Genomic DNA, 11,171 nt, shown 5'->3' on the forward strand with positions numbered 1-11,171 from the left:
TTTTTTTCCGCCGCCTTTGCGTCACTTGGCCCTTCCTGGGCACTAGAGGGTGACCCATGGAAGAGGGGAAACTGAGGCACCGGGGGACGGAGGGGCCGCCTTTGGCTAGTTGCCGGGTGCTACTGGGATCCCCGAGCCTGGCGGGGACCTTCGGACCGGATGGGGAAACTGAGGCCCGGAGTTCTTCGGGCTCGGAGACTAGAACAGCCGCGTCTGCCGGTCGGGCCAGGCCCAGGTGAGAGGCCGGGGTGGCGGGGGCTGTCAGGGAGCCGGGACTCCCGGGCGTCTGGATGCTGCCAGTTGTGTGAGGTATTGCTCGTGTCCTCTCCGCATTGTTGGGGAAGGGTCTCCAGCAGTAGTCGCCCCCCCCACACCCCAAGGTATGGACCGGGGAAGACCAGACTGCGGGCTCCCGCGCTGACACCCCGCTGGGTCCCCAGCCCCTGGCACAATGCAGGCGTAGTAGCTGCCCTGTGACTTGGGCTTGGTTGAAAGAATTCGGGGCTGGAAGGGACAGCCACTAAGTGGGGTGGCAGGATCTCCCCCAGGTCACCACTGGCATGGTGGCCCAGTCCTTCTCTGGGGTGGGCTGGCCTGGGCACAGTAAGGTGTCTGGCACTCTCACTGATCCGCCCCCTACTCACTCATTGACGATAGCACCCCCCTCCGAATTGTGACAACCACCAATGTCCCTTGGCGCTGCCAAGTATACATTGGTGCAACTCTCCCTGGACTAGATGGGTGAGAAAAGATGCTGACCCGGCACTGGCCTTTGGGGCCTGCTTCTTCTCTGGGGTCAGGCTGCCCTGTGCAATGACTACTTGATGACCACTAAACCAAATGTACTGCCATGGGATCAATTCTAATTCATGGCGACCCCTATAGGATACAGTAGAACTGCCCCTGTGTGTTTCCAAGATGGTAATTATCATTTTCTCTTTTTTATAAATCATTTTATTGGGGCCTCGTACGACTCATCACAATTCATACACCCATCATGTCAAGCACATTTGTACAGTTATTGCCATCATCATTTTCAACACATTTTCTTTCTACTTGAATGGTAATTCTTTACAGGAGTAGAAAGCCTCATTCTCCCTGGGAGCAGCTGGTGGTTTTGAACCTGTGGCTCTTGCAGCAAACAGCCCAATTCGTAGCCACTACACCACCAGGGTTTCCCACCTTATGTTGTGATGTCACTCAGTGTCCCTGGGGGACAGAATCTCCTCCAGCCCCATTTCCTTAGACCAGGCCTGTGTTCCTATTTGGGGTCTGATAACTTGTCATGGGGGGGGAAGGACCGGCCTGTGCACTTTTGGGTGCTGAGTAACATCTCTGGCTGTCCCCACCCTGGTGCTACTCACATTCCCTGCCCTCTGAGTTGTGACCAATGTCTCCAAATTGTGTCAAGTTGACCCCTGCCCTTTCACACTTGAAGACCCCTGTGTTGGTGGAAGACTTAAAGTGAATACAAAGTGGGGCCACTGACCACCATGGAACTGTGGTGGTCTTTCTTTGACCCACTAGGGGTTCAAGAGCAGTAACGAAGAACACCGTCACTTTCTGTGATCATGCTCGCTACTTCACTCACTGACACTGAGTCAATGCCGACTTGCAGCGGCCTTGTAGGACAGGGTAGAACTGTGAGTTTCTGGGACTGGGACTCTACGCGAATACAAAGCCCCATGTGTCCCCTTGGAGAGGCTGGTGGCTTCAAACTGCTGACCCTGCAGTTAGCAGCCCAAAGCATAACCTGGGTGGCATCACAGAAAAAGGAGCAGATGGCCGCTTTCTGTGAAGGTACTGGGAGCAGCCGCTACCTCTTGGGATGTTAACCTGAGATGGTTTCCTGGGCCCTGTCGTGGCTGTGTTCATTTGCCTGGAAGCCAGGGACTCAGGACTTTGCACTGAGGGTGACCTGAAAATTGGTTTTTAAGTGGCTCATCAGTAGAGAGGGGAAAAAGTTCATGGATCTATTATTTTTCTCTAATGGAGAAGTAGTCTTTCCCTTGGAATATGCCCATGGCAGTGATCTGCGAGCTGAGGTGGGGAGCAGTTTCACCAATGGCTTCTTTGTTTTGAGTGTCTTGTTTTTTTAGAAAATCCCAGTCAGCCTTTTTAAAATATTCACAATCACATATATTTTACAAAAATATGTGTAGATTGCCCGAAATAACTAGATTCCCTCCCATCCAGGTTTTCTAGCAGGTGCAAGCTTCTAAACTTACTCCAAACTATTTGAAGTTGCTACTCTGAAGGCGTGCTTCTATTTGGGGGCATTTCTGCCTCCACTTGAGAGTATTCTTTGCTTTTCTTGAGATTTTTTGTGGAGGAGGCAGGGTACAGGAACATGTCCCATTTTAATTTTGGGCGGCACTTCAGGTCCTTCACGACAAGCTCAAAGTGCTTTAAATTCTATCACTGTCAAGATGTATTTTAAAACTGAGTTGCCTCACTCCAATACACAGAGGGTTGCGGATGGGAAGAGGATATTTTAGGGTCGCACCCAACTATTCGAGTCTGACTCATGGCAAACCCACGTTATCTTCCTCTGTCCCTGCATCCGTCAACCACCTGCTGTGGGCCAGCCCTGGTGCTAGGTGTACAGTTGACATCCTATTGGGTTGGAGACAAAAAAATGGTAATGTTTCAGGCAAAGAAAAGATGTGATGGTGTCTAGGATGGGGGTTCCCCACCTGGGCACTGTGAATTTGGGGTGTGGAGCCACCTCAAGTGGGGCATCCTGGGCACTGAAGGCTGCTGAGCAGCATCCCTGGGCTCCTGAGACTCTCTCCCACCCCAACTTGTGACATTTACAAATATCTCCAGACATGGCCAACTGTGGAGGGGTGGGCAAAATAGCTTCTGCTGGTTTCATTACCGCCATTATTTACTGACTTACCCTCTGTACTTTTTGTCCACAGCCATGGATTGCAAAGACAGACCAGCTTTTCCAGTCAAGAAGTTAATACAAGGTAACTTTCTGGGGACAGGTTAAAGGGTGACTGCTTACCGGAAGAGAACTTCTATCCCTGGTGCACGCCTCAGTTCCATTTGCACAAAGGCCGTTTATTGGTACCCTGGGGAACAGAATCTGGGCTGCAGGGGAGGGAGCAATAGCCACTTACAGCAGAATCTTAGAGCAGCGCTTTTTTATGTGGATGGTCTCACAAGGTGCCCTGGTGACAACAGTTAAGTGCTTGGCTGCACATCCAGAGGCTGGTTATTCCAACTCACCCACGAGAAAGGGCTGGTGAGCTGCTTCCCTGAAGACCACAGCCAAGGAAACCCTGGTGGACAGCCCTGCCCTGTCACAGGGCAACACTCTGAGATGGAGGCAGCCCGACGGCACAGGACGACGTGCCTAGCCACACACCCAGAGATCACTGCTTCAGCAGTGGGGTTGCCCTCCTTTGGCACTGTGACAATTTGGGCCAGATCTTCTTTGTTACAGGAGCCGTCCTTTGTGTTGTAGGATGTTTAGTAACATCCCTGGTCACCAGTAGCCTCCTCAGTTTTTGCCACCACCCCATCCCTAAATGTGGCCAGACATGGCGAGGCGCTCCCGAGAGGCAGTGTTGTGACCCCCACTGCATTTGCAGGAGCTGGGTTGCAGTAAGTAGCCTCATCCTTGCTGATTTCAAAGCTCGAGTATCGAGTTCCCTGAGAGTTCCCTGTAGGTAACTGGTGTTGGTGGAAGTCCCACTAGGGACCATCCTCTCCCGAGGTTAAAGGTTCAGGTGGTTTTAGGACCCAATAGCTCTGAGTTGTCCTGGAGCATTGTTAGAAGCTAGTGGAAATGTTCTGACATCCTGATCAGCGTGGGCACTGGAGGGGTAGCCACAGTTGTTGGGCTGGCAGTGCCAGATTGTCTCCACTTTTACTGTGCTCCTTCCATACCTGAGGCTGGGGTGCCAGGGACAGAAAGATGCAGTCCCCATTCAGTACTGCTGAGCTGACTTGGCTCCTGGCCACCCCAGTGAGACAGCTGTCTTCAGAAAGGACTTTCACCACTGCAGGTATGGATTTGAAATCTAAATTAGCCCTTGAAATAGAGCAGAAAATGACTCTTGACGTTCTGGTAGCACTCCCTAAAGGCTTGTCGGGCTTTGGGATGTCATTGATGTTTAATTAGGATGCCACATAGGCACTTGGTGAGGAGTGGCTGCTTGTTAAACCTGAGTGGTGTTGCTGCCCCAGGCCTGCGGTCTGGCATCTGAAGGCACTGCGAGGTTATTGCTGGGTGCCCGAGAGTTGATTCTGACTCCTACCGACTGAGTAAAATTGGCTCCAGGACAGCTTCCTGGCCTACCGCCTCTACGGAAGCAGATCACCACATCTTTCTTCCAAAAAGCCACCAGGTGGCTTTGAACCACTGGCCTCTCTGTTCAGAGACTGGAGCTTAACCACCAGGGCACCTGACTCATGTCTTGACACCTTTGCTAACAAGTGGGCCTCCTTCCCTCTCGCTTCTTTCAGCTCGCCTGCCTTTCAAGCGCCTGAGTCTTGTCCCTAAGGAGAGATCAGATGATGGCTTAGATGACGGAAGAAGCCCCCCGAGTGTGTTGCAGAATAAAGCCCCTGACCCCGATGACTCTCCGGACCCCTTGGAGAGCGACTGCCATGAAGCTGCAGAGATCAAACTGCGACCAGAACTTGTCAACGGCAAGGGCCCTTTAGATAACTTCTTGATCAGATGCCGGAGCAACCCCAGCGTGCCCACTGTCCTCATTGACCTGACAGAGGACTCAAGTGAGCAGGCAGACAGCCCCATGGACCTCATTGAGCACAGTCCCAAAGCCTCGCCACCCCGGGCAGCGCTTAACGGGTTGCAGGAGGAAGGCCAAGGTGAAGGCCAGGACAAGTTGGCGTCTCCAGAAGGGCCCCTCCCTGACCTGCCCTTCCCTGCACAGGAGCCTGACTCCCGGGACAGCAAGAGGCCTGCAGACAGGCTGGAGGGCTGCCCCAAACTGACAGCTGGCCAGAGCACATGCCCCCAAAGGGGACAGCAGCCAGGTTGGAGGCAGGCAGGGGGCATCCTGTTCCAAGGGAAGGTGCCCGTGGTGGTCTTGCAGGATATCCTGGTGACCGGAGTGCCCTGGGCGAACGAGGGGCTGGGTTCTTGTCCCGAAGAAGACTCTGTCCTCAGCCACTCCTCTCTGAGTTCGAGCTCTACTGTCAGTTCCCCCGAGGGGCCACCTGCTTCTAGGAGACCCTGTATCGGTGGCCCCTGCCCTGCCCCCACACCTACCGGCAGAGTGAGTATTATCCACTTCCCCTCACGTTGTGTATGCACTGGGCCCCACACCAGCCAGGTGGCTCATGGGACCAGAAACAAGGTTTTGGTACTTCTGAGGTAGACAGATGCCTTTCTGATCCCAGAAAGTACTTCCCTATGTGGCTGTGTGGCCTGGTGACCAGCAGGTGGTGAGGGTCTGAGGGGAGCTGTTGCTATTCCCACTCAGGCGACAAAGTAGAACTCCCCGCAGGGCTTCCTGTACTCTAATCTTCCTGGAAGTGGGCCTGACTGGCCCTTCGTGCATGGAGCTGTCGGGAGAGGGGATTCAAAGGTGGCCCTTTAGATCTTGTTTGATCATGCTAGCTCAAGCTGGGGTGGAGGTCAGGAGGGTGGGTTCAGCTCCTGCTCAAAGTTCCAGGATTTGCCTCCATGCTGTTTCACCTGGTCTCTGGTGTCTTTGTGGTAGAGGGTCTGTGTAGGCTGGCTGTCTGCCCAGTGGGCCATCTCGCCGGACACAAGTCCTTGGTTGTAGTCTCCTCAGAAGCAGGCCGCCATGCCTTGGCTTCTGTGGAGTTGTGGGGCAGGTTGAAACTGCCCTTCAGAAGCGCATACGTCACCTCCAGACCTTGGTGGAGAAGACCATTGGGAATGAACCCCCAGTTGTGTCTGACACTTTCGCTTCTTCACAATGGGTTTTCTGACAGAGTGGGTGGGTGGGGGGGCAGAGGGGCAGGCTGGCAACCTCCCTCCCCAGCATTGGTTAAAAGGAGAGCAAAACTGAATTTGCTGCCTTTGAGTCAATCCCAACGAAGCGAGACCCCATAACGGCAGAACTGCCTTTGAGGGTTTCTGAGGCCTAAGTGTTCATGAGAGCAGACACCCTCCTCTCCTACAGAGCAGCTGGTTGTTTTGAATGTGTAGCCCATTACGCCACCAGGGCTCCCCTTCTACTTTGCAGTTGCTCAAAATTGACTACCAGATCTCCTCTGGCCAGCCCTCTAGCTCCCTGCAGTCGGAGGCTTGCTTTTTGTACCCACTGTTGAGATTATACAAGTGAAATGCAAATCACTTCAAAGCTTCTCCATATCCAGTTCCGACACTGGTGATGGGCTTTGACATGCGAAGCCATTCCTCCCTGGGAAGCTCCCTGAGAAAAGAACTGTCCCCTGGGGCTTCTGTCTTCTCTTTTGTGCTGCTGTTGTCCCTTTGATCCCTCCCAGATAGTTGTCCGTGCTCTGGGCAGACGTGCTTGGCTAATGAAGCTAGTTTGGCCTAAAGGAGACTTCAGGGGCTCTTTTTAGTTTGGCATTTAATAGCGCTCTCTGGGCAATCATTGAGGGAGTTCAGCTCCCTTCCATGGCTCCAAAAGTCTGAATTGCATGAGAAATTGAAATTCTGCTGTACACTTTCCCTCGTTTGATCCAGACTCTTTAGCATCTTTAATCAAAATTTCCAGCTATCATAGCTGGCCACCATCCAGTTTCTTCTGGTCTCGTGGTTTGTGGAAGTGATTAACCACACATCCCGTACGTACCCTCTTTCCCTTGCTGCTCCAGATGAGTGGGCGGGGTGTACCCTGGTCTGCTGGGTGTACAGGCCCTGCTGGAGAGCCCAGCTACAAGATGCCAGCTCCACTCACAGGCTCAGCTCTTCTACTTGTGCCCTTGTCTATCACCAGAGGTGCCCTGCTTCAAGGTGGCTCCTGTCCTGGCAGCCCTGCATGGGACAGAGTAGACCTGCCCTCCACAGGCTTTGTCATGGCTGGTTTCTCAGAAGTCAGGTTGCCAGGCCTTTCTTGCATTGCCAGTTGCTGCTGGGTGAATTCAAACCGCCAGTGTTTGGCTCTTTGTTAACCATTTACACCATCTTCTCATTGCCTCAGTCTGGAAGCTCTGCTGAAAACCTGTTCACTTTGGGTGACCCTGCTGGCATTTGGAATACCAACGACATAACTTCCAACATTACAGAAACACAAGCCACACAGGGCAACAAACTGACAGACAAGTGGTAATTGTCAAGGATTTTGTCTTGCTTAGATCCACAATCAATGCCCATGGAAGCAGCCGTCAAGGGACGAGTTGCATGAGGTAAATCTGCTACACAAGACCTTCAGAATATTGACAAGTAAGGATGTTATCTTGAGCACGAAGGTGCACCTGACCCAAGCCATAGTAGGTTCCATTACCTCATGTGCATATGAAAGGTAGCTCTTGAATAAAGAAGACTGAAGAATTGATGCATTTGAATTGTGTTGCTGGAGAAGAATATTGATAGCTAAAAGGACAAAACGATCTGTCGTGGAAGAAAAATGGCCAAAGTGCTCCTGAGAGGCAAAGACTTGCATACTTTGGACACGTTGTCAGGGGAGACCAGTCCCTGGAGAAGGACATGCTCAGTAACGGGGAAGGGCAGCGAAGAAGAGGAAGGCCCTTGATAGGATGGACGGACACAGACGCTGCAGCCATGGGCTCCGGCATCAGCGACGGTGAGGATGGCACAGGACCGCAGTGTTTCCTTCTGCTGTGCACAGGGTTGCCATGGATCAGAACTGACTCGACAGCAGCTCACTGTCTTTCTGTATTTAAAAAAATCTCTCACTGTAGATACAAGTTTACACAGCAGATCAGGTTCCCATTGGACAATTTTTATACATATTATCCCACGACACTAGTTACATATTTGGCAATGTGTCAGATTCGTATTGTGTGTAGGCACATATACTGCATATCCGTGACCCATCCAGATAAAGCTTACATAGCTGGCATAGGGAACTAATGGACGTGCTAACCCAAGCAAGACCACAATTGGCCTTGATTCACCTGGAGCAACAGAGGGGGAGTCAGAACGGGAGGAGTTAAACTCACATATCGTTATGTACAGATGTATGTATACCATGATGCATACATTTGTGTACAGATATGGTATTTCTTTGCATCTGCCCTCCCTCTCCCATCCTCCATCCTTCTTGTCTTTGCTATAGGGGAAATGCTGACCGTTAAGCCAGTCTGTGACTTGCCTGAAAGGAGACTTCCAGAGTGGCTCAGTTCCCGGTTAAGGGGTTGTCTCGGCCGAAAGTCACAGGGGATCCTTCCGTCCGTCTCTATGGATTCCTGAGGTCTGGGCTTTAGGAACTTGAGCTTCGCTCTACATACTTTTCCCCTTTCTGTCCGGGACCATCTATTGTGTCCCAGACCAGAGCAGTTGGGAGTGGCAGAGGGGCACCAGGTAGTTCTTCTGGTCTCAGGCTAGGTGCTGCCAAGTTTAGGTGGGCCACCAATCCTCTGGGCTGATGTCCTGCTCTGTAGCGGGCACCCAAGCCTGTGCGTACAGCAATGACGCGCTCTGCTACTCAGAACCCATCCAGCAGCTCCGCGGAAGAAAGACCTGACGATGTGCTCCTCTAAATAGGACAGCCTGTTGCTTCCCAGCCTTCTGACTAAGAGCAAGTGTAAAGATGGCAGCCTAGAGAACCACGGGGAGCAGCTCATTGTACTCTCATTCGGGGTTGCAGCTGTTTCCCCAGCCGCATTTCTTGTTTCTTCGGATCTTTGCCACGTTGGGGGTGCATTTGTTCTGTCATTACCCACCCTTCCCTTCCAGATTGCAGGGAAACTTGCTTGTGGGTTTCATCACAGCTGCTAGTGCTGGCGTTTGTACTTGAGTGGCGGCAGTTTGTGGCCTTGAGAGCCAGGTGGGAGCTCAGCAGGGCTCCCTCTGGGATTCTGGGATGTCCTAGACCATGTTCCATTTTCTTAGAGAAGTACTCTGGGTGGGCGGGATGGTTTGGCTTGGAGGAGTGCTGAGTTGGCAACACCTGCTTTGAGGGGCCGTTGGAACAGCTGAAGTGGTTAACACTGGAGGGTCTTTCCAAATGGGGTAGGAATTGGGGATTGAAATGGTTCTTGAGCTTCCTTACAAGCAGCAATTTGAGTGCTTTGGGCCCTCTGCGTAACACAGGCATGCTGCTGGGCTTGAGGGCTGCCTCTGAACCACATGACTCTGGGTTGCCCAGACACTCTCCCATATCATTTAGATGATGATTAAGATGATGGGGGTCGGCAGTCCTTTATAATTCTTAACCACCCTCCAGGACAGAGTAGAACTGCTTATGGCAAGGGTCCTCAAAAGTTTTAAAACGGGGCCAGTTCACTGTCCCTCAGACCCGTTGGAGGGCCGGACTATAGTTTAAAAAAACACTGTGAACAAATTCCTATGCACACTGCAAATATCTTATTTTGAAGTGAAGAAGCAAACTGGACAAAAACACCGGCGGGCTGGATAAATATCCTCGGCGGACCACATGTGGCCCACGGGCCATAGTTTGAGGACGCCTGGCCTATGGGGTTTTCCAGGCCTTGGATTGCTAAGCGTGAGGTCCGCAGTTGGAAACCACCAGCTGTTCTGCAGGAGAAAGATACAGATGTCTACTCCTACAAAGCATTACAGTTTGGGAAACACAGAGGCAGGTCTGCCCTGCCCTCCAGGGTCGTTGCGAGTTGACATTGACTCCGTGGCAGTGAGTTTGAGTTCTTTTTAATCTTTAGGGGAGCAGATTGTCCAGTCTTCTCCCGAGGAGTCACTGGGGGGGTGTGAATGAACGGCCAGCCTTTTGGTTGGCAACTGAGTGCTCAACTGTTGTGCCACCAGGACACATTAATATAAATGATGCAAGTGTTTGGTTTTCTGTGTTTAAAATCTATGTTCCAGCCCCTCTGCCCTGTCTCCCTATGACTGGGAGGGCAGGAAGAGGCACTTTCTTAGGCTGGGTCTATAGGACCAGGCCTCTCAGCTGACCTCTTGCCCCTGCCTGTGCTGGGAGGGAATGGCTGCTCCATGCTTCTTGGGGGTGGGAGCCCTACCATGTATGTCATCCTCTCAACCCAGCAGTATCCAGTGTCCTTGAACGTCTGGGTGGGGTGTGTTGTCAGACATGCATCCACCCATTCTGACCCAGCTCGCTCTCCATGCTCCTGATCATTCATGCTGTGCAGTGGCCAGTACTCGGGGTGCTGGGGCTTCTGTGGAAGTGGTGGCACAGGTTCAAGAGCTCGGTTGCTAAGGATGTGGCCGTCTGCCTCCAGGAACATGGATAGCCTTGGAAACCTTATGGGGCACCCCACTCTGTCCTGCCAGGTTGCTGTGAGTCAGAATCGCTCCATATGAGTCTTTGTCAGGCTCCAGCGGAGGGTATGGATTAACTTACGAGGCACAGAACAGGACGGGATCCAGCACATCATTTGGCTTGCTCTCATGCTTTCACGCTGGGGCAGCCACAGGCCAGCCGCGCAGACTGCTGGGTTCTGGCCTCGTGCCTCGGCATCCATCTATTGCTCTGTTGGCCACCACAGTCTTCAGTTTCTCTCCCCTATGCACACGCACATGCACGCTGTGTTCGGTTGGCTGCTGGTAAGCTAGCCACTCAACCTTGTTGGGTGGTTTTACGTAGCCCATTGGCATAGTGGGCTGACCACACTTCCTGAGGGTTTTGCGCACCTTATTTGTGTAGGAAGTTGTTGGATCCCTTTGTGTGGCTGTGGCCCAGCAAATCCTCTAGTAGAACTGACAGCCCTGGGCTAGAAAGGCCACATGTACAAAGAAAGCCTTCCCCCTGCAGTCATTTGCTGGTGGGCGCTCCTGTGGCCTTTGCAGACAACCACCATGCCCAGCCTCCTCTGGCTGCCTGGTGAGCAGGATTGCTTGCCCATGGGAGCACACACAGCCCTCCTGCCCCCTCACCCGTCATGTGGTTCGTCCTGTTTGGGCTTTCTCCACCCTGCCACACCTTCTTGCGTCTGTCCCCTGGGCCTGGCCAGAGAGCCCCATCCTTAGCCCCATGGGGTTATCTGCCACAAGCTGAGCAGGTAGACACCCTGAGCCTTTCACGGGGATGCCTGCACAGAAAGGCCTGGAGGTCTGTCTCTGCAGCGTCAGC

At 52.7% G+C, this 11,171-nt stretch overlaps 1 protein-coding gene across 1 annotated transcript in view; it reads left to right on the forward strand.

The window, feature by feature from the left end:
- The first annotated feature begins 159 nt into the window (after window positions 1-159).
- The window catches only part of CHAF1A (chromatin assembly factor 1 subunit A), a 23,015-nt gene continuing 12,003 nt past the window's right edge, over window positions 160-11,171 (forward strand). The window contains exons 1-3 of the mRNA XM_004714364.2: window positions 160-235; window positions 2,925-2,975; window positions 4,480-5,258. Of these exons, the coding sequence (XP_004714421.2) occupies window positions 160-235; window positions 2,925-2,975; window positions 4,480-5,258 (906 nt within the window). The remainder of the gene's footprint in view (window positions 236-2,924; window positions 2,976-4,479; window positions 5,259-11,171) is intronic.

The sequence above is a fragment of the Echinops telfairi genome, unplaced genomic scaffold (genome assembly GCF_000313985.2).
Source record: "Echinops telfairi isolate 266 unplaced genomic scaffold, ASM31398v2 ScPeMD7_7459;HRSCAF=8497, whole genome shotgun sequence".
In the NCBI taxonomy this organism is placed as follows: Eukaryota; Metazoa; Chordata; class Mammalia; order Afrosoricida; family Tenrecidae; genus Echinops; species Echinops telfairi.